The following is a 27,795-nucleotide window of genomic DNA, read 5'->3' as shown; positions in this document are numbered from 1 at the left end:
GGTGTAAAGATGAAATTATTATGGTACAAAAGATAGGAAAAATAATTTCAATAACTCACATTCATGTAGTACTTTACAGTTATAAAGTACTTTAAATGTAGTATTTCATTTATGAGTTTCATCTGGGAAATTCAGTTTCTATCAAATCACCTTTATTTTAAAATCATAGGATGAGCTGACGTTGATGGAAAGGAACAATTCCAGATCATGGGACACTTCTAGATATTTCCTGCCTTGGGAAGTGAGGGAATTAGATAAGAGGACACTAGGTCAGGCCTCTCCTAACTCTAAATCTGTAATCCAGCGATTCAGGTATTGGGAGCATCACAATAATGGGGCTTTTTTTTTTTTTATCTAACTGCAGCTTTTCAGAGGGCAAAATTTGTCTAATACTTCTCTTGTCTAATGTCCAAAAAGGACTTTCCCTTCTTTCTTTTGCTTTAAAATAAAGGAAACTCACTGCGTTTTATTTCTAAAAACTTTCTAAATCTTTATTGTGAAATATTTGTAGTAGATCATTTTAAGATGTAGAGTTATTCAAATGGTGTGACTTCTTGCTCATATACATGAACACACTCCTTTTTTCTATAGGACTAAAGTGACTTGCGTAGATAAATGACTCCACAAAAAGACATATGTTGTCCCTCCCATCTCTCTTCTCCCCAGCCCCCACCACAACACTATGCCTCATCAGAAGGTATAAAAAGATAGCCCTGGGGAAGACAATGGAGAAAATGTGAGTTTGGGGTACCATTGTGCCGACAACTACACAAGCACGCTATAGTTCACACGAGCAGGGGCCTGCTGATCTTTACTTGCCATTGACATTCTGCGTCCAGTGCCTGGAGGTAGAGGTGGAGAGCTGGAGGTACTGTCATCTCCCCAGTAGGGGACGTCAGAGACAGGGCTATGCTGGGAATTAGAGCTTTCTGAAAGTCTCCATAGGAAACTGGCTTTGCGGCTACCTGGGTGAGACCCTCCCACTGCTGAGTCAGAACACTCTCTCATGCTGTCCTTACTGGTCTTGCAGTGAGTAGTCAGCTCTGTCGAGGATCTGGGTGGGTTCCAAAGACTATGGGGCTGCTCCCCAGGACGTAGTGTGAACGAAGGGCAATTGGCAAGGTTGTGCAGCTGCGGTCTAGAAAGAATGTCCCCCCTGCTGAAGGGAGACTGTGGGTGCTGTCCATGGTGCTGATGTTTGCACTGTTGAAAGTGTTGGATGCAACATTCAAGGTCCTGGCGACAAACAGAGTTGAGTTGGAGCACTCTGTGATGCGGATCTCTCCCGGACCAGTTCTTTTTGCTAGATGGAGGTTCTCCCTCTGTCTGGTTGTGCTGATTGGGTTGCCAAGCTGGTTTATGTTCTGCATTATCAATCCCAATTACTTGTTGCTCTGGCCAGATGTGCTGCACAGGCTGGAACAAAGGAATGCTCTCATGCAATAAAGAGTGAGTTATACAGGGCTGGGTCACTGAATTTCTATTTGAATGGCAAGGTTCCCTTTCAGTCTCCCTGCCAGACCCTCCATATAATGCCTTCATGACTTTCCTGATTCCCAGGTGAAATATTTCCAAAATGTTAAGGAACAAGGAAATAGCTGCTATGCTGTGCATGAACAACATGAAAATGGTTTTCTCTGTGGGCCTGGACACAAAGCAGTCCACTAAATTGGGGCAAGGAAATTGACTGCATTTGTAAAGGGGGTTCATTTGGAACCCATAGAGAATATACTGTCCTATCATGAACCCTACTTCCAATATAGATCTGGTCAAGATATGCAGTATATAAGTACGTAGCAGGCATCCTTTCAGGGGTGCCTTGTATACCTTCCTCTGATCCTCTAATCTCCTCAGTTCCCTCTCTATTCTTTGGTATTCCTCCCGGTCAATCTCAGGTTCCTTCAGCTGGTCTCGAAGTTGTACTTTCTTCCTCTGCCTCTCCTTTTCAAAGGCCCTGAGTCTATAAAGTGCATGGCCCATGTATACCAGAGAGGGAGAAGATACAAAGATGATCTGTAAAACCCAGTACCTGATCAAAGAAATGGGGAAAGCATCATCATAGCAGATGTTGCTGCAGCCAGGTTGTTGGGTGTTACAGGTAAATGCTGACTGTTCATCATCCCAGACATCCTCTGCTGCCACTCCAAGCACCAGCATCCGGAATATGAATAGGATGGTCAGCCAGATCTTCCCCACTAGGGTTGAATGGAAGTGAACTTCCTCCAGAATGCTGCCCAACAAGTTCCAGTCTCCCATGTTCAAATACTTGTGTCTGTAACACACACAAATTCACAGAATAACAGTACTCATAGAGAGGTAGTATGCTACAGTAGAAAATGTAATGATGGGCAAAGATTTTCATGGTCTCAAATATCACATAGAATGTCAAGGTCTGTTCTAGATGTAATATTTGGTGATTTCTGATTAGTGAAACAAGATATTTGCCAGATGGAGGTATAGGTCATTATAGAACTCCTCAAATAGGAGAGCTATTAGAAAATGTATTACTACAAATATCCTGGCAATCAAGGCCCTCTACTTTTCAGATTTTATCTCCACTATTCTCCATTATGAGCACTGAACTTTGGCTTTATTAGAAAATTTGCTGTGTCTTCCAAATATTCCTGGCACTGAACCATTGATTGCTATACTCTTATCTTTTATGCCTTCCCTTATCTGAATCCTGTCCATTCTTCAAAGAATTTAATTCTCACCTCCTCAGTGAAGTCTTTTCTTACCACTTCTCACAACTCCCTGACATTCCTGTACTCAACATCCCTCATTTTTAAATTATCACATACTAACTCATATAATTAGTTATCTTTTTATTGGTATGTGTAGTCTCTTAAACTAAGCTATAGGTTCCTTAAGGGCAAAATTATCATTCTTCTTTGTATCCTCCATGGGATACAAAGATAGTGTCTTGCAGTTACTAGGTACCTGACAAATATTTGTTGATTGATTTTCCCCTTCAGACTTGAGCTGCCTACTTGTTTCCATAACTAACATATTCATTAGTCAAGAGGGGAGGAAATATAATTGTTTCCTAAGTATTAGTGACAATTTTTATGAAAAAGCTAGTGCTACTAGGAAATAGGAAAGGAGTTTGTATAGTTGAAAAGGCAATGGTCTACATGTCTATATCTTGAGTTACAATGTTGGAGTCATATTTAATTCTTTACTCGGATTTATTCTCTCCTCACCCCCCAATTATATTTAAACAGAAGATCTGGTTGCTATTACCAACTTTGTGACTAACTGACTCTGTGACTATAAGCAAGTCATTCTACTTTTCTGAGTTTCAGTTTCCCCATCTGTAACATGAAAAAATTGGACCAAATGATTGAAGGTCTTTCATGCCCAGATCAGAATAGCAGTACAAGTAGTATAAGCATATAGAACCACAAAAAGGACAACAGACACAGGATTGGGTCAGTAGAGATGTTTTAGTAATGGGAGCTGTGGAAGTTTCATTGGCTCATTCCAAAGAGATGGGGACATGTTGTGTTTCTCTAGAAAAATTAGGAAGTTTGAGCAAACTCAATGTCTGTAGGAGATATGCTTGGAGGAGTAGCTAACATTTTGGTTAACAAAATCTGCTAAAATCTAGGAAGGTGAAATTCAACAGGGATAAATTTAAAGTACTACACTTGGGTTCAGAAGATCAACTCACAAGATCAGGAAGACAGGACTAGGTAAAAGATTATCTGAAAAAAAAGACACGGAGTTTGAACAGACTGCAAGTCAATAAAGTGACAACTCAGTCTCCTTTGTTGTATGATGATCCACTTTATACTCCCTTCTATTTTCTCTATAAGCTCTCTCTCTCTCTCTCTCTCTCTCTCTCTCTCTCTCTCTCTCTCTCTCTCTCTCTCTCTCTCTCTTTCTCTCTCTCTCTCTCAGTGATCACATCTATTTCCATGTCATCTCTCTGCAGATGACTCCTAAATCTAAATATCTAGCTGTCACCTCTCTCATGTGATACAACTATGCATCTCCAACTGCCTGCTAGACTTCAGATGGCATCTGAAAGGCATCTCAAACTCAATATGGCTAAAACCGAATTCATTATCTTTCCCAGTAAAATCTATCCCTTCTCTTACTTTCTCTATTTGTCTTAAGGATCACCACCATTCTTCCAATTACTCAGGTTCACAACCTAGGAGTCATCCGTGACTCTCTACTGTTCCTCTTCATCCTTTTATATTTAACAAGCCCAGAGGCAGTAAGGTGGGGCAGTGAATAGATCACTAGATCTGGAGTCAGAAAGTCCTAAGTTCAAATCTACCCTTAGACACCTACCAGCTGTGTGACTTTGGACAAGTCAGATAACCATTGTCTCAGTTTCCTCAAATGTAAAATTGGGACAACTATAGCACCTATCTCCAGGGGTTGTTGTAAGAATCAAATTTGTAAAGCACTTAGCACCATGCCTGGAATATAATGAGTGCTTGTTTCCTTTTCTCCTTCCTTCCTTTTGCTCCCTTCCTGTTAATTCTATTGCCACGTTGCATATTCATCTCCTCTCTGCTCATATAGTTATTACTCTGGTTCAGGTCCTTCTCTCACCTGTAGTATTGCAATGGTCTTTTCATTGGTGCCCTGACCCAGTCTCTTTCATCTCCAATTCATCCTCAACACATAGATTTAAAAAAATTAATTTTCTTAAAGCCCAAGTCTGACCATGTCATTCCCCAGCTCAAAAGCTTCAGTGGTTTCCTAACATACAAACTCCTCACCATCTTATTGCCATCTGTCATTATAAACTGATATCACATTACTTCCCTTCTACACTCTACATTCCAGGTAAACTGGCTTATTTATTAGTAAGAGATTTCATTTCTTGCCTCTATGTATTTGCATAGACTCTCTTCTATACTTGGAATTCTCTCTTTCCTCATGACCAGCTCATAAAAGCTCCCTTCAAATTATACTGTCTCCTACAGAGAATCTTTACTAATCTTTACAGTTGTTATATTCCCTCTCCAAAAAAAATTTATTTTGTATTTATTCTGTATACATATATATATACACACATATATACAGTATGTATGCATGTATATGTATATACATGCATACATATATGTATGTGAATATATACATATATATGTTATATTTAACTGTTTGCCTGTTTTCCCTGAAACTCCTAGGATCCAGGAAATGTTTTTTTTCTTTGTATCCCCAGTGCCTAGTACAGTTTGTGGCACAAAGTCGGCATTCTGCAAATGCTCATTGAATTGAATTGACATGAAGCCAAAAAGAAAAACAAGTGCAGTTTTAGGCTTCATTAAGAAAGATACAGTATCCAGAACGAGAGAGACCACAGTCCCATTGTACTCTGAAGTACATTGCTCAATTCTGGGCAGTATATTTTGGGACAGACATTGATAAGCTAGAGCCTTTCCAAAGGAGTGGGACCAGGATGGTACAGAGATGGAGATAACACTATACAAAAATCTATTAACCTGGGCTCTGTGAACTTCTATTTTTAACAGTTTGATATCTATGTTTCATTATAACTGATTTCCTTTAAAATTATATTTATTTTGTTTAATACATTAAAAATGCTATTCTGAGAATGGGTCCATAGGTTTCACTGTACTGTCCAAGGAATTCATGGTTAAGAACCTTTAAAGGAACCAGAGATGTTGGCTTCAAGAAAAAAATGACTTAAGGAAGGATGTGATGGTTGTCCTTAAGTTTTTTAAGGATTGTCATATGGAAGAGGAAACAGACTCACTCTGGTTGATCTCTCAAGGCAAAATTAGACTCTGTGCATGAAAGTTGCACAGGAGCAGACTCAGAAGAACTTCCCAAACAATTGGTGCTGTCCCAAAGCAGAAGAATGTGACTCCTCAGGAGATGTTCAAGCACAGACTTCACTTGGAGGTGATGTTGTAAAGAGGATTCCTATTCAGGTATAGGTTGAACTCTATACCCTCTGAGGTTCCTTCCAGCTCCAAAATTTTGTGAAATTTCCAAGGGGGAGGAAGACTAGAACAACAGCCCATAGGAAGGAGAGTTTCTTTATGCTCTCTAAAGTCAGAGTGATGTAAACTATTATCTCAATAGACAAATATAATAAGAAAAAGATTCAGAAAGAAAAGGTAAGGCAGGAAAACACCACAGTGGAACACAGGAGTTATAAGCATGAGAATCAAGGCCACCTCCACTTTCCTTGAAAACATATAGTAATTTTTTTCTTTCTCTTTTTTCTTGATTTTTTTTGGGGGGGGGGGGGAACATAGCTAATGCAGAAATTTGTTTTACATGACCATTTGGAGTGGGTTTTGTTTTTTGAGATGGGTTTTATTGACTTCTCAATGGGCAAGGGAGAGGACAGAGAGATGAAGAAAATTTAGAACTATAAAAAAGGAATTTTAAAAAATAAAGTACTATCTAAGCAATTCCATTTTTCCAAGAGGTCTTGAGTAAAGAGAGCTGTTAATTTTGTAATAACTGAAGGATCTCTGATTGAAAAAAACATATAAGTTCTACATTCTCCCTGATTAAATGAAAGAAGGTAAAGCAGTTCTTTTCTTCCATAAATCCAACTGTATTCATAGGATCATAGATTAAGATATGGAAGGGACCTCAGTGGTCACCTAGTCCAAACTTCTCCATTTTATAGAAGAGGAAACTGAGATCCAGAGAGGCTATGACTATAGGTAATAGAGATTCACAGTTCCACATGTAATCTTTTTTTTCTGTTCTCTGTATTATACATGGTAATGTACATTTTGTCAAGTTCAGAATTAACAAAAAAAAATTTTAAAGGAAAGTATTACCAGTCAGAGTCAGAAGGCAAATCATTTAGCCTTTCAAATTCTCATTTTCTTTAACTGCAAAATGGGATTCATAATATCTCCACCTTGCAACGTTGTTCTGAGGACAGAGTGCTAAAAACTTCAGTCATATGTAAATGTGAGTTATCATTATTATTAGAATCATCAAAACTTTTAATTTTTGAAGGGCCAAATGAGGTTAAGAATTTGATCGGTGCTGTAATTTATTAGATGCTATCCTGGCTTCTAAATATTTATGGCCTTCCCAAGAAAGACATTCACTCACAACATTCTGCTCCTTCATATAGTGTAGGATAATTACTATAGGTGATTTTTTAAAAATTCACTCTTTGGCTTATCAAAAGATCTACAGAGTGACAAGACACATTCATTCAGGGAAAAGAATTAACATTTATTTTTGGCTTTGGTTAATATTTTGTTCTCACACAGCAAACACTTCCCAGCTAATAATCAAACTATAAAAATGCAGTTCCAAAAAAGATAGTTTATTGGTTGTTAAGAGAAAGGAGGGATATGCCCTTTTCCTTTGATAGTCTGATACTGACACTGACAACTATAACAGACTAGAAACGTGCTGCCTCTGTATGGTGACTTTTTTTTTACGTTGTTGTAGTTATTCTGTATATGTTGTTTTTATTCTTTTAAAAATTTTATCATTGCCTTTTTTTTACATCACAGTCATTTCCCCTTAGTCATCTTTCCTTGCAACCAAGAACAACATTTAAGCAACGTCCACCAACAGAGTCTGAGCCTTTATACCAAATTCCATGTCCATAGTATTCACCTATTAAGAAAAGTAGTACACTGATTTATGAGCATGGTGATCAAGGGCTGTGCGTTTCTTTTCGCTACTGTACTGGAAGAGCCTGTTCAATATATTTCCTCCCCAACTCAGCTGATGAAAGTACAGAAGCAAGTGACAGAGACAACAACGTATTACCTAACATGTTAAACAAAGTGTATACCTTATGTATCCCTCCCATTCCCTCGATCCTTTACAAAATGTAAAGTTTTCTCTGATGGAAGTAGAGGACAGCTTGCCATTGGCTGGCCAAAGATTAGCCATGTCCCTGATGGACTTTAAAAAGTCAGACTACCAGCCGTGGAGACAGATAGTTGAAGTAGAAAAGCTTTGTGATCTAGCAGCAATGACAAGAGCTTCATATGGAGAAAGAATCCAACTCTTGAAAGGGAGTTGGTCTTTTTCCTTCTCCTTGTACTTCTCTCTAACCGTAGACAGTGTGAGGGATTTCCCTCTCTTCCTCTCTCCATCCCCCATTAACTATGGTCTTTTCTAACGGAGCTACACCTAGTAGGAGATACTGCAACCAGCAGTGAGCCAGCCCAAAGAGTCAGAGGAAATTAATGGAAGAAGCTTTGAGAAGTGTGACCCCCGGCAGCAGAGAAGAACCAGCTGTGGATTCAAGAAAGAATTAGCCTTGGAATTCAGGAGGCAAGTTGCAGAGAGGAATAGCCCAGGGAGTCCAGAAGAGTAGTCTGCCCTTCAGAGACGCTGCATCCAGTGAGAAGTAACATGAAAACACCATAAGAAGACAAAGGACATTGGGGTCTTTAAATAAATGCTAGAGAAGTGAGTTGTCTTGAACATGTGTTCCCTACACATATGCCTCACCACCAGCATACTCCAGGTAATCCATACCTTTCCCCAATGCTGTATTTGTGGGAGAGTGTACTCCAGGTTTACTAAGGGAATGTTTTATGTAATCTTAGCAACTGTCTTTGCTTTGAGCTAATTGTGTTCTCTAGCTGACAGTCAAAAGTAAAAATAACAATAGGGTCTTGAGAGCTAAAGCTTTAGGAGTTCAGAACCACAGAATACTTTGAACCTAAGTAGCTAGTAGTCACCTCCTGCTTGGACTCAACCTGTGAGCTCCAAATTAGGAAAGTAGTCCAGAGCAGCAGGTTCGACACTACTAGCCAAAAAAAATATTATTTAAAACATCTTTGATTATATTTTTAAATTAAAATTTTTTACCAGTTCCAACCATTCTGGAAAGCAATGAGCAATTATGAGAGGAAAGTTACTAAATTTCATACCCTTTAACCAAGGAATTGCACTGCTGGGCTTATATCTCAAGGAAGTCAAAGACAAAAGGAAAAGTCCTATATATGCCAAAATGTAAATAGCTGCATTTTTGTGGCAGAAAAAAATAGAAACAAAGTTGGCAGTCCTCAATTAGAAAATGGCCAAATTATGATACATCAATGTAATGGAATATTATTGCACCATATGAAAAGATGTCTATAAAAAATTCAGAGACCTGGTAGAACCTATGATCTGATGCAGAAAAAGCAAGATAAATAGAGAGCACAATAAAAATTTTAAAAGGAAAAAAAACATGGAAAAACCTAAGTACTCTGATCAATACGGTAGCCAATCATGACTTCAGAAGGTTGACAGTGAATCGTGCCTCTCTCCTCTCAGTGGAAAATGAGATATAAGTTGTCACACATATCCACTGTGCAGATTTGTTTTGCTTAGCAGAATTGTATTTCGAGAAATGTGTGTGAAGGTGTGAAGAGTGTGAAGGGAGGTGAAGCAACAGTCATTGGGATGTAAAAATGATATAAAAAAAATCAATAAAATATTTTTTAAACAGCAAACAAAATGAGTACCCTATTGTTTGGGGAATGTTTCAATATATGGTGGCATATGAATGTTACTGAATCTTAAGAAACAATGAATATAAGGAATTCAGAGAAATGGGAAGATCTGTATGAACTGACACAATGAAAAAAGCAGAGCCAGGAGAACATCATACCTAACTATAAAATATCAATAAAAATACCACGAGGAGGCAACTGAACTCTGAATAAATGCAAGGACTAATACTGAATCCAGAGCTCAAATGACCATGGATGCTGAATGCACCAACTGCGGACGGACATAGTTGCTGTGTTGATGTTTTGTCGCACTTGCTTTACTTTGTTACAAAGCAAAGATTTTGGGGTGGGAGTGGGAAGGACATATAGAAAAATATTGGAAATGTAAAAAGCATAAAGCCATTCATTTTTTAAATGGACCATTTGAAATAAACCCTGTCCCAAAGTGCTTTTAAAAAAATCTCTCCTCACTCTTAAACAAGCATAATTGTTTAATACTTGTTTAGTCAATACTGTTTGATATTAAGCATTAGAGTTGTTTACCCTGATTCATGTGCCACTTGTTCCAAAACTGTGCCCCCCCCCCCTCAAAGATTCCCCACACAAATTCATTCATTTGACTTTCTGGGTACATTAAATACTATTTCAGCTTCCCAAAGTACAGGGTTTATCCCCATTTCCTCCCAAATACCAGCTACTTACCTTATGGGACAAGATGCACTCCCAAGCTCTTAGGACATCATGGTTTGATTATGTGTACTTCAGACCAGTGTATTTGGCCTCACAAGTTCTCTCTGGAATGGATAGCCTTGAGTTTGGAAGAACAAAGCCATCAAAACAATACAGAAAGGAACCAGCAATGATTCTAAGAACCTGGCTAGCAGGAATACTGAGTACCCAGTGCCAGCCCAAAAAGCAATCTGACCAGATGGTCACAGGGCCCCCAGCCAGAATAGTCACATTTATTTTGCTGAGTGAAGTCTAACCCAGACACCCCCTAAGGCTTTGTATGTCCTTTGGAGACTTCAACTGTCCTGTTAATTGTTTCTTTATGGACAAAGGGCCAAGGCCACTGCTGGCCAATCCCATTTGGACAATTATATTTACTGAAACAAATGAGAAACTTCTCTTTCTATTGTTGTGATGGGGAGGCTGATTTAGATTCTGTGGCTTTTCTTATGGTCCATTAGTTTCCACAGAAATCAATGCACAAAGATCAATGGGTCATGTCCGATTTCATAGGCAGCTGCATTGTACTAATTGTACTAATTGTACTTTCTGATGATGAACCAACTTGCATAAAGCTGGGTCAAAAGAAACTCAAGTGATACTCTCACCCAAGGCATTCTTGTTCATCATTTCTTGGCTTTTGAAATAGGATGAACATTGATGAAAGATAAATCAACAGGATGGTGATTAAGCAGTTCTACAGGTGATCTCTTTAAGTACCATCTTTGCTTGCAAGAAACACAGCTGAGAAAGAAAATCTACTAGTGAAAACAGAGGGCCTTCCTTCTTCAATGGAAATAATTATACATGTTTGGAGCTAAAATAACAACTCTCACATTTACATAACATTTATGTATGGTACCCTAGTGCCCCTCCCAACTCATTTATAGCTCAATGTACTCTGTGGGACCCCACACCTAAACTTTATCTCATGAAGCCCAGTGATGAGTTCATTTTCTATAATCACCCAGAGGACATAATTAGGACATAGCACTTTGCATGGCAACTGGCATATAGTAGGCATTTAATACTGATTGAATAAATTAGCTCAAAGGTTGAAACAGTATAGTAAGAGTAGTAATAAGGCATCTTCCCCATAAACCTGGGACCCACTCATCCATAAATACACCCAATATCAGCAGGAAGAACTAACATGCCTAAGTCAAAAATCGCAGAGGCTCTCACTTAGGAAACAAGTGAAGGTCATGTGGGAAGGGATGGGTGGGAGAAGAGGTAATTCACACCTCCAAAGCTATAGAGCTGGAGGCCAATAATGTTTTTGCACTCCTCCAGCTGGTCTTGGTCTTAAGAGTATCCAATAGATGCTGCTGTTTCACTGGTTACTTCCTGGCTAATGCCCACTTCTAGCTTTTAACTTGGCTGAAATAGTGCAGGGGAAAGAACACAGGCTTTGGAGGGGGATGATCTAAGGGAAGCAGTAGCACCAAGGTGAGAGTGATGGATTAGGGTCAGTGGACCTAGATTCAACTCCTGGTTCTGACACTTAGTACCTACGTGACAGTAATCAAATAATTTAACCTCTATAGGCATGAGGAAATGTTCAATCAGATGACCACAAAGGTCTCCTCCACCCCTGAATCTATGAGCCTATGGCCAGGATCCAGATTCCAACTATAGTCACTTACTAACATATGAGATGTTGGGCAACTAATTTTTTCTTTCTGAGATGTTTCCTCGTCTGTAAAATGACAGGGTTAGACTAGATGGCCTACAAGGTCCCTTCCAATTCTATGACTTTATGTAATCCTTGGTGGCTTTGCATGAAGGAAATGCATCAGAGAATCTTCTCTCTGCCTCTCTAGAAAATTTAGTGCCTGGAATTCTAGAACTCAGTAACTCTTGAACTTAGGCAAGTCTCAAACAATGGTGCTGTCCCAGAAATCTCCCTTCTCAGTTAGAAGGCTAAGTTCTGGGATCATGCACTCTAAGGAATTCAAAATCTGACCCTTCTTCCTCTATCCCGTTCCCGGAATCATGCAAGTATATGGGTTCTACAGTCATGTGCTTCTGTTGCAAAACACTATTGTCAGTGGGTGAAGGAGAGAAACCGCCTCCTCCACCCCACCCCACAGTACTCTGGGAGGAACAAAGGAAAAACAGGCTTCCACAGCTCACAGCTTCCCTAAGAGCTTAATCTTTCCTCCAGAACTTTCTGTACTCTTGACCACAGTCAGTTTTCTCATTTTTAAGCCTTCAGTCTCTCGTGTGCCAAGGTAAATGAAGAGACAAAGACAAGGGACTGAGAGCAATCTGTACCAGTCAGCAAGTCCGAATTGTGGCTGTTGTTCAGTTTCAGACTGTTTTAATGGTGTCCAGCTCTTCGTGACTCCATTGGGGGTTTCTTGGCAAAGATACTGGAATGATTTGCCATTTCCTTCTGTAGATCATTCTACAGATGAGGACACTGAGGCAAACAGGGATTAAGTGACTTGCACAGGGTCACACAACTAGTAAATGTCTGAGACAGGATATGAACTCAGATCCTCCTGACGCCAGACCCAGTGCTCTAGCCACAGTGCCACCTAGCACTCCTGAGCATACATTCCTGACACTCATATGCAAATGGAACTCAAAGTCTGTCACTTCACCAAGGACACTGGGAAAGTAGTGATTAGAGGACAGCACCTCGGCATCCTGGAAAGAAAACCCTCTGACTCAGATGTACCACTAAAAGGTCTATGCTCCAAAGAAATGAAAGAGGAAAAGAATCTATATGTGCAAAAATATTTATAGAAGTTCTTTTTGAGGTAACCCAAAACTGGAAACTAATGAGTTATCCTCCTATTGGAAATGGCTAAAAATCATGGCCCAAAAAATACAATGAAATATTTTGTCATAAAACCACTTTGCACAAAAGCTATCAAAAGTCAGAGAGAAACTGTGTATAATCAAGCACATCTAAAGGAACCAGTAATAAAAACTCAAACAACTTTCCAAGTTTTATTGTCACATTACTGTTACAGTAATCAAACTTAAATTATACAAAAAAAATTTGTACAGTTAAAAATCTTTGGCTAGGCAAAGCCATACATGTATATATATAATATATATATATGTACACACACACACACACACACACACACACACACCCTCTTTCTCTCAAAACAAGGGTTTTTATACAACCATACGTGGATTTATACATATTTACAGAAACATTTTAAAGAGTTTTTACAATTTACCAAAGAGGAGACATAAGCAGAAGCATGAAAAACCTGCTATAAATCTATAAATACATTTATATGTAAAAAACCAAACCCCATGAAACTGGAGGTGGTGAGCTGGAGTTCCAGGTGCATTGTTATTTTGAAAAATCAAAGGCAAATTTTTATACAATCAAAGTGATGTCGCTTACATTTTCATACAGATATGGGCATCTTAACATGTTAGAAAATAACTATGCCACAAAAACATGTAAACTATTCAGCTAGAACCATGAAAAAAAAATGAAAGCCTGACATATCACGTTTATTTATCACTGAAATAAGTAAAAAAAATTAAACTGAGTCAGTCAATGAAAGAAAAAAAATATATAGAAACGCCACAGAGGATTAAAGCCTACTTTTTTTTTTTAAAGTCCAAAGACTTTTCAGTAGATTTAAAGTATGGGGATTCTGAACTTCCATGTAGTACAAAGTGTCAATTACGACTCCAAGGAATCGGCAAATTATCTGTAAAGCAAGGAAGAGGCTAAATATTATTATCCTATCTTTCTGATACTCAAATTTCTTAGAGGGTGGCTCTTTTGAATAGAACAGATAAAGGATAATAGATAATTTAGGTAAGGGCATTAAACTTAGGATTTAAATAAAAAGGCCAACTTTATCATTTAATTTTTTTTTTTTACTCTGTCACCAAGAGACTATAATGAGACTAACAGTATTTGAGAAAATAATATTAACCAGACTAAACTTGTAATAATGCATTAAGAACAAAGTGGCATAATTGTCCGAGTGTCAAATTAAGTCGAGTGTAGTCAAATTAAGTCTAAAATATGAAATCAATTAAATTGCAGTACCATAATCTAGAATAAAAATAATTTAACAAACATTATTATATGTTCAAAACTGAATGTAATATGTACTTTTAGATAATATCTAACTAATATCAAAAGTTAAGAGAGATTTTCAATATAATTTTTGGTCTAGATCTGTGATTTTATTGGTATGAGGAGCTCCTCAGAGAGAAAACTCACTGTCCTAATGCAGATCTCCATCTCTCCTGCTACTTAAAATCTTAGAGAATTTCCAGGGGCATTGTGAATTTAAGTCAATTGACCAGACTCACATAGCCAGTGTACATGAGAGGCAGCACTTGAATTCATGTCTTCCTGGCTCGCTTATTATCCACTACTGCATGTTACTTCTCAATAAATCAGAATAAATCTTTGCAAAAATCTTGTTAACTTTGTGCCAAATACAAACCACAACAGACTTTTTAGCAGTTTAGAAATCTCTCCAAAATCAGTATTAGAGCATATATATACTCAACTTTATATTTCTAAACCATGTCAGTTGATCTGTTTCACTTTTCACAAATTCAATTTTATTTTCTGAACCAGGGGTGTCAAACTCAAATAGAAACAGAGGCCACTAATCTAACATATGGATCATTGCAGTCTGCATACTGATTTAGTTTTAAATGCTGTGTTTTCTATGTTTTATTTTATTTTTATTTATCATATTGAATATTTCTCAATTATATTTTACAGTGATTCAGACCCTGCTTGGGAATGTAGGATGTGTATTTGACACTTCTGTTCATTCTCTCTTTGGAAGCTGATTGTAAGCTACTTTTGGGAATTTATGCAGCAAACCAGCCACTCTGAACAGAGAAACTGCTGAAAAACTCAGTCTGAAGACTGTTAAGAAGCATTAACTACCTGCATTTTGACTTTTCAAAGAGCTTCATTAATTGCTGGAATCTTTCCGAAACCTGAAAAAATTAAAAAGCATTTTAATACCCAAGATTTCAGTAACAATTATAATTTTTACTAAAACTTTGAAAGATGCCATAATCTTGTCCACATTTACTACATGGGCATGAATTTCCTCATTTGCAACTACTTGCTCCACTGATTTCCAGAGTATTTGTATCTGGTAGATTATCAGATGAGATAATACACGTGGTAGTGTTTTGTGAAACCATAAAGTGCTATTATCAACATAAGGTGGTAGAAGAATTATTAATAGTAAGGTCAACTGATGGGTACATCTAAGTCTTGTAATCAATAAATGTAAGTTTCTGCATTTATGGTCACAAAATTAATGATACAATAAGAACAAATTCTGATTTGAGGTACCTGATTTGGGCTTTTATTCAACTTGGTAGCTAGGAAAGTAAAAGTTTTTGCTGATGGTCCTCTTTTCTGACACTCCAACAGAATTTCCCTGTCATCACCCCTGAAGAGAAAAAACCAAATATTATTTTGCTTATATACATCAAATCAGAGGAATACTACCAATATAATTAATTAAAATTGTATGTGTACGTTTTATCATAGTTCTAGATTGTTGACATGTAAGTTAGCATTCTGTAGATGCTCTAATTTCCCCAAATAATAGAAAATTTCACAAGACTTACTACTGTATACAGGAACTCATGCTCTAACAGTAGTGATTTAACTAGCCATATGACCCTGGGAAAGTAACTTAATCTGTCATCTTCACTTTCCTCATCTGCAAAATGAAGATAATTATAGCATCTACCACAGAGGATTGTTGAGAGAATCAATGAGATGATATATGCAAAGCATATCTATAAACCTTTAAGTACTAGATAAATGCTAGTTAATATGTTGCAAAAAAGATCAACTATCTTTTCGAATTCCACAATTCAAAACAAATACATGAGAGCTTACAAATATATACTAACTGAAGGTCCACTATTAGCTACAGCTGAAATACAGGTATTTACATTAGAAGAGTAATTGTCAATGATAAATTCTACCAGTTTTACCCCTTAAAATAAATGACCCCAAAATAACCCATTCCACACTAGAGGAATGGATTAGTCACTGGTATAAACCTACTACTCTGCCTACTTTAGGTATAATAATAGTGACTCCTTTGGAAGTCTATTCTTTGACTGTGTGAAGAGGAAAATATGATGGCATGGTTCTCCCTCCCTCAAATACATTAATTGTATAGTTAAGAATTCCCAATCTCTGAAAATATACTTTGAAAGTATATGTATATTAAAATATCACACAGAGCATCTTACCTTGTCCATGAAATCACAACTTCTCCCTTTTTTTTAATAACATTCTTTGCTGAAAGACTTGTAGAAGAGGGAAAGGTTGATAATGAAGCATCTTTATTCTCTGAAATTACTTTTTTCTTATTAGATGTCTTTTGGTGAGCTGCATCACTGTCTTTAGAACTTTCAGTACTTTTCTTTTCTCCCCTGGATAATTCAGTTTCAATTCTCTGTTTTTTTTTAATGGAATAATTCAGATCAGAATGGTTTTTTCGCTTTTTCTGCATGTTTGTTGAAACTCCATTACATTCTAAATGATCATGATTTAATGTAGATTCTAATCTAATATTATCTTTACTTAATATACTCTCACTGGGAGGATCCACTGTCAAATCAATACATGTGCTCTCAACAATACATTCCAAAGATCCATTTGGCAGATGTTCCTTTTTTTTTTTACTATTATCTTCATCTAAACTTGTCACAGGTAAAACAGATTCACTTTCATTTACTTTACTATCATTTGAAGTCTCTTCTGTCAAATCAATGAATATATCTTTAGCAACATGCTGTAAAGGCTCATGTGTGATTCCACCTTGATTCAATCTGTTTGCTGGACATTCCAGCTGATCAATATTTAAAATGGAGTCTGCCGCAAGTTTCTCTAGATTTTCAATCTCAATGGAAGAAGGCTTTGTTAAGTCTATGTATGAGCTCTCAAGACTACACTCTACATGTTGAGGAACTTCCACAACTGTAGGCAACTCTTTGATGCTTTCAGGAACCTTCGATTCCCACATTTGATTCAATTCAAAACATTCGCCTATAATTTTGCTTTTGCGAGCCACTTTGTGATCAGATGATGGGTCTTTAAATAACTCATATATATCAGGAACTTGTGTTTGTACAATAGAACTCTGATCTTCACTAGTCAAATTATCAGTATTTACATTTCTCTTAGAATTGTCTGATTCTTCCACAGACTGAATTGCAGAGTTCTGACAAGATATACTTTTTTCTACAGTCCCATTGGTTTCTTTCTTCATTTCATGTAAAGAGACTGCAGACTGTACACTTGTTTTATTTTGGTCAAGACCTGATGAGGAAGGTGGTACGGCATGTCGAATTTTAACAATGAAATGATCATTGGATTTCTCCATTATAACAGCTTGCATTGGTAGATTAGGATGATACTGAAAGCCAGGAGCAACAGGCCTACTTGTCCATGATGATGAACAGCTTGATCTACTGCTAGAATTATCAGACTCCAAGGCTAAATGAATATCTTGTTCAGTGGCATCTTCTTCTTCAAGCAGTGCATCTTCACTGAAATGAGCACTAATAACTTCTTCAGGAGTTGAACTCGATGAAGTTTCAGGCTTTAGAAAACTAAGATGACCATCTGACTTCAGAGGTGATGGTACAGTTAGAGAGACTGCTAAATCCTCAAGAAGGATTGAAGAAAGGCAGGACTTACTCTTTTCTGAATTGCATGCATTTTCTTTACTCAAAGCTACACAAGTAGAAACTTCAAACATGCAACTTTCATCTAGCACATCAGGATGAACTGGTAACTGAAGTCTGGATGAAAGAGATGGAGTCTTTTCAAATGATGAAGAAGACCAATTAAGATCAACAATTGTTTTAAGACTTGGAGAAGACACTCCTGAAACATCTTCTATCTGACAACCTGGGATAAGTTCACTCTTCTGACTCTCTGAAGGATGTTTTTCTGGTGTCTTCAATTCCCACTGACACTTCTCAATACAGTTAACACTCTGATCCAAAAGATCAGAACCTTGCAACAAACTTTTAAATATTTCACCCATCTGGGCATCACTCACTAGATTAAAAGTCAGACTAGATGCCTGTTGCTCTGTAAGAATTTCAAAACTATGTTCTACTTTCTTATTCAAGTTTTTGACTGTCTCTGCACCTTCTATTGTGTTTTCAGTAGTTTTTGCGGAAATTAGAGTACTATGAAAGTCATTTTGTTCAACAGAGGACACCTTGGATGGGGAGTCCTTTGTATTGTCTACAGAGGTATTTAAACATTTTTCAGTGCTTTGTTTCACTGCACTGGGTTTGGGGATTTTTTGATCTTGGTAATGTATTTTTTCAGGTTTCTGACATTCCAGAGTTGATCTGTGGTGGACTGACTGCTCTGTCTTTTGGGATTTGACTTTTGAAGAGCCTTTATTAGAATGATCTACATTCTCTCTCTGACTAATTGAGCATTTTGACTTATCTTTATTTGCCATGTCAAGTCTTCCTTCATCACTGTCACTTCCCAAACTTACGGAATCACAAAACTTTATCAAAATCTTCTTCAGTTTTGAAAACAAATAATCCAGTTGTTCTTCTACAAATTTCCACAACTTCTTTTTCATATCTGGTAACTGCTGTTCAAATAAACGATTAACTATGCCATTCTTTTTAACCTGCCTAAGTTTAGATTCTATAACTTCACAGAGACTTTGCTGTAAAGTATCCACTGACTTAGATATCTTAGACAAATTCAAGTATTTGATCAGAGATGTAAAATTCAAAATTGCAGATTCAATAATCCGTTGAAATTGTTGTAGTGAAAATTTTATCTTGAACTTCATATAATTTTTCCTAACATGTTTTCTTATAACTTTTAGCATTTGCATAACCTCCTGAACAGAAGAGGGCTCAACAATAATGTGAACTATCTTTTCTAAGCAAGAAGTACTCACTGTTTTTCCTTTATTTTCTATCTTTGAAAATTTAGTAGAATCATTTGATGGTTCATCCTTCTTGTTCTTGATTTGATAGACTTTGACAGAAACTTTATTTCCAGTGCCTTCATCCAAACGTGTACTGCTAGTTTTTCTCATGTGAGGACTATTACTTGTGTTCTGTGCTTCAGTAGAAGTTCTTGGTTTGGGGTTTTTATTGTTTTCAAAATTTCTTTGTGGTTTAGATCTTTCACTGTCACTTACAATTTCTCCTTCCTCAAGTTCATCTGAAGACAAATCTGTATGGTGGTTTGTTTCTGAACATTTATCAGGTTTGCAAACTGGCTTTTGATTTTCTTTGTTGAGTTCATTTGATAAATTCTTAGATGGAGGGCTAACCATATTTGCTGAAACCAAATCTATAAAAAGAAAAGTTTAAGAAACATTTATTATCAATAGCCTAAATGTGGGGGTTTTTTTAAATTAAGAAATATTTAGTCACTTCTCAACTTTCTTTTTAATCATAATTTACCTATTTGGTACATATCATTGATCTTCAGGAGCATAAAAATATGCTATTCACTAGGCATAGGTGTTAGTACAAAGTGCTTTGCACATAAATGCATTAACAAATATTTAATTAAGTGATTCTATAGTCTAGATATGTAATTACTCTGTATTACTTGTAGGTCCATCATCCACAACTTGATCTATCTTTGGCATATTTTGCCTTTAATCCCTTGGTGACATCCATTTATGCTCGTTATCTATTTAACTCCACTACTGCCACATCCTTGTGTGATCTTATTTTATGTGCTGCCTGTTTTTCTTAAATAGCACCTTAAAGAAAAAGAGATAAGAAGTTCCCACTCCTGGCTCTGGTACCAACAAAAACTTTGTGAATTAACACACTTAAGTATCATACAGACAGCAAAACAACCAAAAGACAGTGAAAGAAAGAGTGATGATAAAGAGATGAGGGCATGGAGGTGGTAAAGAGAAAAACAGAGGAGTATCTATTTTGTTTAGACTCAGAGAAAGTAAATGGAGGAAGTACTGGTAACAGGAAGAAATGAATTCAAATCTTATGATCTTTCAAACAAGCTATGTGGTAGGATAAAAGGATTATAGATTTAGAGCTGGAGGAGTCCTTTGAAGCTTTTTAATCCAATCCCTTCACTTTATGGCTGAGGAAACTTAGGACCAGAGGAGTCAAGTGATTTGCTCAGGGTCACACAGCTAGTATGTTTCAGAGTCAGCACTTTAAACTCAGGTCTTTGTGACTCTGAGGTCAGCTCTCTTGCCACTAGGCCACACTGTAAAGTTCTAATTCTTAATGTTTAAGCATTTTATATTTTTAAAGTAGAGTAAGAAAAAATAAACAATTACCCTTATGGACGTTTTTTAACACTGGAACTCTGCCTGGACTTTCCATCCTTACAATTTTAGCTGCAGGACGAATTGGACTATTCAGTGGACTAATGACATTTGGAATAGGTCTCATATGATTGAGATCAATGCTCATAACAGAATTTTCATCATCATGGTACTCCGAGTTTGTTTCTCCAACTTCTATTCTACTGTCCATATTCATCTGAAGATATGGTTCTAAGTTTTGCTTAGGTAAACACAGTTCCACACTACAAGCATTCTTCTCAACAAGAGGTGGTTCACACTTAGAGTCACCATTCTTTGATGAGAGTGTTGAAACAGTGGGATGTTTTTCAGTAGGAAGCTTGAGACTGTTCTCACCAGCATCAGCCACCTGCACTGAAGGGTTTGACTTAATATTATTAATATTTTCAGGAACAACGGAGGAATCTAATCCATCATTGCTTATATTCTCCAATTCCAAGCCAAAGTTACAAGGAACAGCTACATGTAATACATCCATTAAAAGTGGCGCTACATTACCATTCATTGTTCCTAGCATTTCCATTTGTGGTTGAAGTAGCGATTCTTTACTAGAAACAGGTAAGTCACAAGACACATCGTCCCCAAAAGATTTTACTAAAGGATCATTTGAATTCTTTATTTTGTTTTCAGAAACGTTGGCTTTGGATTTGGAGCCTGCCAGCATAACATCATTTTGTTCTAGTAACCATGACTTGGTTTCCTCTTTATGATCAGTATTCACAGCCACTGATGATTTCACCGGTTTTGCCTGCAATGAAGTTTCAGAAGCATGTGTGTCACTGGATTTAGGGGTATCATTTACATTTATCTTATCTTCCTGGCACAGAAATTGCTTTTTAGCAGGAGAAAGAGTTAAATTTAATTTTTCCATAAAACTTAACTTTAGGTTACTTTTTGTTTCATTTTGGCCATTTTCAACTTTTGTAAGTTCTTTCCTATCTTTTCCTTCAGAAATTTCCTCAACCTTTGAAACTTCATTTTTGTCATTTTGTTCATTCCTTCTCTTTGAATCAACAATAGTCTTCTTCATTTCTTTATCAGTTTTTTGTAAATGTTCCACAGGCGTTTTTCTTTCACACCGGGTATGTCTGTTTTCATGGCTTTCTTTCTCTCTTTTCCTTTTATCTTCAGTTCTGTGCCTTTCTGGTTTTGAGTATGTGTGGTATTTAGTATCATCTTCCTTGGAGTCAAAGTATTTGTGTGTCCTACTGCTTGAAACAGAAGGTGGAGATCTTTTGTCTTGAAATCCATAATCATTTATATTTCTGTCTCTTTTAAATTCTGTTTCCCTTCCTCTTCTATCTTCTAGATGGGGTTTAACTGACTTATGAAAACTTCTTGCCGTTTCATTCCATGAATGGGGTGGGGGTACTCTTTCAAATCTTCTCCACTGTTCATGATCCTTTACTATCAATTTGGATTTTGGATCAACTTTTCTATCATCTTTATCATATGACCTAGGTTCTTTTCTACTTAAGTTTTGTGACCTTTCACTTTGCCTTTCTAGTCTTTCATCACTCTGAGAATCTACTCGAGTGTGTGACCTTCCCTTAGGTGACTCTTTTTCCCAGGAAGAGTTAATCCAGTCACTTCTATAATCTGAATCTGAGCTGCTTTTCAATTTTGAATTCTTATTTTCTGGCTTTGGCTCAATTTTACCACATTTATCACGAGGACCTTGTGGCCTTCGATCAAGATCTATGTTTCTCTTTTCTCCATTTCCACTGCTACTATGAAATAAGCCTTTTCTTATTCTATCAGCTCTACTGTTATACTGTTCACAATTTTTTACTTCTTTTCTTCCTCTTCTACCATCATCATCTGAACTATCCTCCAAAATCTGATTATGCTGATTTGACCAAATGCCACCATTGTAACGCTTTTCAGCAGATGTAGGCAGATGTGAAGTGTTTCTTTTTTCACAGTGTGGTTTAACTTCTTTCTCCTGGTTTGGAGATAAAGTGCTATGATGTACATCTTTGGAAGAGTCATTTTTCACTCCATGATCAGCCTTGGGACCATCATCTACCCGTGGAGATCTAAACTTGAGGTCTTTTGCTTTAGCTGTGTCCGACGACCTCGAATTTGCTGATTCTGGAGGGTTGATTCTCAAGCGATTATTTCGAAAATGTGGAAATTCTGAAAGTCTGTTAAGAAAATGGACATGATTAGAAGAGAAAATTTACTTGTACATACAGCAACATTTTATTTCATACAAATTACTAGCTATAACTGAACAAAGATTTTGGGCTCTTAGAGGACTAACTTTCTGGTCACTGAATTGGCAAAGTCTATTTTTCTTTTATTAAGAGAACAATAAATTACAATATTTAACTATATGTACCAGTAATGAAATAATACAGCTCTTTCCTCTTAACTTTCCTTCCTTCCAACTTGCTGCAAAGATTCTTAGTCTCAGTCTTTCCCCAACAGTCACCACATAAGTTCTCTTCCTCCTCTCTAGAAATACTATGTTTATAAACTCTTCCACCCTCCTCTCTTTCACATAAAAACCTTAGTTTTACTTCTTCTACAGCATGAATTATGTGCATTTCTTGCACCTATTCACACCTACACCTATCTCCTAGTAAAAGAACAGATTTAGTGGAACTTTGATGGTTATTAGTGACATTCTTTCAAAAATCATGCATTAAGTACCTACTACATTCAAAAACAATACTAGGAACTGAGATATAATTAAGATATGGTCCCTACCCTGATGGAGCTCACAATCTAGGAAGATGAATACATGCCATAAATGTAAATTATGCAACCAAACAGAATACAATAATAACATGTGAATACTACATGAGGTCAGAGGAAGAAAAGATCATTACATTGTAATAATAACAGATACAGAGCTAAGTACTCCAAAAGGAGTTACTTATATGACAAGCACAATAATGTAAATGAAAAAAACACTGAAAGACTTCATGACTCTGATTTCTGCAGTGACTAATTAACTGTAGAGTACTTGACAATGAAACACATCTTCCAGTTGTCTGGAGAGAGGTAGTATAGGTGCAGAATAAAGCACATATTTTCAGACATGGCCAATATGTCATTTGTTACAAGAGGAAATTATATTGGAGTTGGGGGTGGAGGTTTGGGGGGTGGGTGGAAAGTAGGAAGTACATTATTGGGAAATAATAATAATATAGAAAAAGTATTAACAGGACATTTAAACTGGGGATTGAAACTGTGGTTTCATTGATATGGAGAACTAAGATGAAGAAACTCCCTATCAATGCAGCTTATCACCTCTGAAACTTGCTCAGAGGACTGACAGATTAAGCAACTTGACTAACCTCATACAGCCAGTGCATATCAGAGGAGGGACTTGAGTCAAGGTCTTCCTGGATCTGAGGCCAGGATTCATTATGTGACCCTGCCTCTTACAACATTTAAAAGGGGTGAAAGTAAGGGAAAAAAAAACCAGAAAAGATTATTACTGATTGGGGGGAATCAGAGAAGGGTTCTTGGAAAAAGGAAAATTTGAGCTGAACTCTGAAATGTAAATAGAATTATAACGGGATTCCAGAAGTAAGGACTACATTTGGAAAGTTATGTTGTAAGTCAGAAAAACATTGAATATGTAGGAGGAATGATTATTTAAATTTAGCTTGAATTCAACACTTATAGATGGTAGCATAACCTAAAAACTAAGAAGGTACCAGATAACTGATAGCCTTGAAACAGTTTAATATGGAGTTTATTCAAATGGTGAAGTATTTTGAATGGGATCAAAGTTATCAGATACCCTTTTTTGCCTGAATTCTTACCAGTCCTCAACTCAAACGCTTTATAAAGCTTTCTTTGATTCCCCTTGTCAAAAAGAATCTTTTCTCACTCAGACTTCATAATGTACTTTCAACCATATCACTCCAAAGCATGTATGTATTATAGTTATTTGTATGCAGGTCATTTTCTTACAAGACTGTACATTCCATACAAACAGGGATCTAAAATTTGTGCCTCTGTCAACACCCAACACAGTGCTCTGCACATACCAGGTACTTGATAAATATTTGCTGAATTTAAATGAAACTTGAAAACAAATCTGGCTCTAATATGAAAAATGAACCGAAGAGGGAAGAGAGTGGAAGAAAGTAGACCTGATAGAAGGCTACTGTAATAGTCCAGCCAAATGATAATAAGATCCACAATAGGATGATAGTAGTGGAAAGAAAAGGATTGATTGTGAGAAGTATTGTGGAAGCAGAATCAATATGACTTTGCAAATGCCTTAGATGTGAGAAGTGAGAGAAGATTCAGTGACCATAGGTTTAAAAAATTGGAAGAGACATCTAGTTCAATTCCCACTCAAATCATAAATCCCATCTACAACATCCTAGGCATCTTAGATCTGATCACCTCTAGCAATGGAGAACTCATTATAACCTGAGGCAATCATATGGCAGCACAGTAATTATCAAAATACACATTATGGATAATTGAGTGGAGGATTGCAAGGAGGTAAGGATGCAGAATGGTACAATGGAAAAGACATTGACTCTGGAATCAGAGGACCTGAGAGCAAAATCTCCCTTCAAATGACTGCTACCCAAGGGACCTTTGGCAAGTCACAACCTCCATGAGCCTCAGTTCACTCACCTATAAAAGAAGGGGGTTAGACTAAATAACCTCTGAGGTCCCTTCTAGCTATAACACTCTGATCCTGTGATCCTATGATCTTAAGCAGAAATAAATACCACTGAAAGAATTTTTGAACATCTTGAGTGTGAGTTGCTGCCAGAATGTAATAGAGATTTCCAGTAGACATTCAGAAATCTGGAACTCAAGAAGGTCAGGAGGAGAAATTCATCTAGAGATGAAAGGAGTAGAAGAAAGAGACAAGAGAAAAAGTACAGAAGAGAAATCAGTGAAGTAGAGAAAGCCTAGAGACAGAGCAACTAAGAGAATAAGTTAGCAAGGAAAACAAGGAAAGAAAATTAAACAGGTGGAAATAAAGATTACTGAAAGCTGCAGAGAAATCAAGAAAAATGAATTTTGAAAAAGGCCAATAAATGGGTCTGCAAATTAGGAAGTTAATGTTAATCCTTGAAGAAAAAGCAATATAAAGAGAAAAGTATCAATAAAATTCAGATTAGAAGAAGTTGAGAAAACAGCTGAGAAAGCTGAATACGGTATACATAACTTTTTCTAGGATTTTAGACATGATGTAGCTTAGAAAAGTCAAAGGATGCTTTCTTAACATTATGGACATTGCAGGTAGAAGAGAAGTAATAGGAGAAAGACTGAAAATTCTGGATATAGAGGGGAAGACTGCTAGACCAATATCTTAGAGGAGGAAAGAGGAAATGGGATCAAAGGTTCAAGCTAAGAATACCCATTATCTTGAAACTAAAAAGAATGAGCAATAAGCCTAAGAAGTGCTAAAGAGAAGCAGAGAAGGACAATGGAAAGGCTAATTCAAAGGCTGTTTTCTCAAAGATAACAGAAGAAAAAAGATGAAGCCAATTACACAAAATAAGGACACTATAACCAAGTTGTTTTGTATTTATAGTCTATAGCACTGAGCACATTACAATAAGGTCTAGAAAAATTGTAAGTTCTCTGTAAAAAAAGAAAAACAAATCAGAAAATTTTCATATTTACTTTTAAACAAAAATATAATGCTAAAATGTTTCCTCAAAGAAATACTTATACATTTCACTTAATTCCATTTAAAACCCCAACCTACAAAGCCTCTAACACTTGAGTATTAAAAACTAATAATGGTCTTGGACAACAGATAATGAAATATGCCTCTCTTCTTGGGGGGAAGGCAGAGGATAACGAGGGCAGGATATTGCACACAGTGTCAAACACCTTAGTGGTATTTTGTTTTTACCTGTTTTTCTTGCTCTAAGGAAAGACAATTCAAGATAGTGTGAAAATTACAGAAATGACCATGATTAAAAAGAAACAAAAACAAAAAACCAGCAACAAGAGAGTGCTTTTTTTTTTTTGAGGAAAAGGATTAAGTTTCCCCGAAGGGATTCAAATATTCCACTGCTCAAATTTTACCCTCAAGATGTCACAAAATGGAAAAAGAGGAACTATCTATACAAATATCCACAATGACTTCATTTGTACTAGCAAACAATTAGAAATAATCTAATAATAAAAAATGTCCTTGACATAGTAATGTAATGAAATCTTTCACCATAAGAAGATAAAGATGAAAATAAAGTAACAAAGTGAAATCAATAAAACTGTAGTATCTATAATGCCTATAACAAAAAAGAAAAGAAAGTCAAAGAAAAACCTAGAGAAAGATGACATAAGTGAAAGAGATGTTCCCATGAGAACAGAAAGTTTTTGGGTGACTTTATAACTTAATTCTACTATATTCAAATGTTATGGTATAATACACTGTCGTTTTGTAATCCTTATTTGGAAAGATGATTTAATTATTTGTTTTAGTTAATGATTAAGTTTAAAATAACACTTTTTAAAAAAAGAAATTCAGGCAGAGCCAAAATGGAGAAGTAGAAGTAGGGACCTGCCTGAGCTCTCCCCTCAAATCCCTCAAAATACCTGTAAAAAATGACTAAGTAAATTCTAGAGCAGCAGAAGTCACAAAATGACAGAGTGAAACAGATCTTCAACCCAAGATAAGAAGGCCAACAGGAAAGGTCTACTGTACTGGACTCAGAGCGGAGCAGCCCAGCATGGGCCACACCAGTACAGATAGGAGTGGAGCAGGCCTCCGAACACTGAATCACTGGCAAAACTGTGGTGGTTTCCAGATTTCTCAACTCACAAATGCCAAAGACAGCTTTGGAAACACAATCAGAATAATACAGGATTTAGTAGCTTCTACACTAAGCAATCAAAGGGCTTGGAATACAATGTTCCAGAGGTCAAAGGGGATAAGATTAAAACCAAGAATCACCTACCCAGCAAAACTGAGTATATTTCAGTGGAAAAAATGGAATTTCAATGGAATAGAGGATTTCCAAGTATTCTTGTTAAAAAAGACCAGAGCTGAATAGAAAATCTGACTTTCAAAAGAATCAAGAGAAACAAGAAAAGGTGAACAAGAAAGAGAAGCCATAAAGAACTCACTAAAGTTGAACTGTTTACATTCCTACATGGTAAGATGATATTTGTAACTCATGAGACCTTTCTCAGTATTAGGGTAGTTAGAAGGAATATACATATATGTGTATGTGTGTATACACGTATGTGTATATTATTTATATGTATATGTGTCTGTATGTATATACAGACAGAGGGCAGAGAGTGAGCTGAATATGAAGGAAGGATACCTACAAAGTAAAATTAGGTTTTGA

At 36.7% G+C, this 27,795-nt stretch overlaps 2 protein-coding genes across 4 annotated transcripts in view; both read right to left on the bottom strand.

The window, feature by feature from the left end:
* Nucleotides 1-464: 464 nt before the first annotated feature.
* On the bottom strand, nucleotides 465-10,220 carry GJA10 (gap junction protein alpha 10). The gene is made up of 2 exons (XM_072642833.1): nucleotides 10,134-10,220; nucleotides 465-2,272 (listed from the first exon to the last, which is right to left on the bottom strand). Exon 2 carries the CDS (start codon nucleotides 2,254-2,256, stop codon nucleotides 766-768), a length of 1,491 nt encoding a protein of 496 aa, XP_072498934.1. The 5' UTR covers nucleotides 2,257-2,272; nucleotides 10,134-10,220; the 3' UTR covers nucleotides 465-765.
* A 2,887-nt stretch (nucleotides 10,221-13,107) lies between these two features.
* CASP8AP2 (caspase 8 associated protein 2) overlaps nucleotides 13,108-27,795 on the bottom strand; it is a 43,754-nt gene continuing 29,066 nt past the window's right edge. The window contains exons 7-11 of one of the 3 annotated variants that reach the window (XM_072642831.1): nucleotides 20,468-22,641; nucleotides 16,401-19,497; nucleotides 15,481-15,580; nucleotides 15,061-15,113; nucleotides 13,108-13,849 (exon numbers count right to left, since the gene is read on the bottom strand). In XM_072642831.1, coding sequence (XP_072498932.1) covers nucleotides 13,846-13,849; nucleotides 15,061-15,113; nucleotides 15,481-15,580; nucleotides 16,401-19,497; nucleotides 20,468-22,641 — 5,428 coding nt within the window. In that variant the 3' untranslated portion in view covers nucleotides 13,108-13,845. Of the gene's footprint in view, nucleotides 13,850-15,056; nucleotides 15,114-15,308; nucleotides 15,581-16,400; nucleotides 19,498-20,467; nucleotides 22,642-27,795 lie in introns of those variants that run through there. The other 2 variants (XM_072642832.1, XM_072642830.1) reach the window with 2 other exon arrangements.

Source organism: Notamacropus eugenii, chromosome 2 (genome assembly GCF_028372415.1).
Source record: "Notamacropus eugenii isolate mMacEug1 chromosome 2, mMacEug1.pri_v2, whole genome shotgun sequence".
NCBI classification, from domain to species: Eukaryota; Metazoa; Chordata; class Mammalia; order Diprotodontia; family Macropodidae; genus Notamacropus; species Notamacropus eugenii.
This window is presented reverse-complemented; position numbering and strand designations above follow the sequence as displayed.

Bases quoted from the DNA above. Each gene is read 5' to 3' on its own strand.
- GJA10 (XM_072642833.1), bottom strand. From the start codon at position 2,256: ATGGGAGACTGGAACTTGTTGGGCAGCATTCTGGAGGAAGTTCACTTC.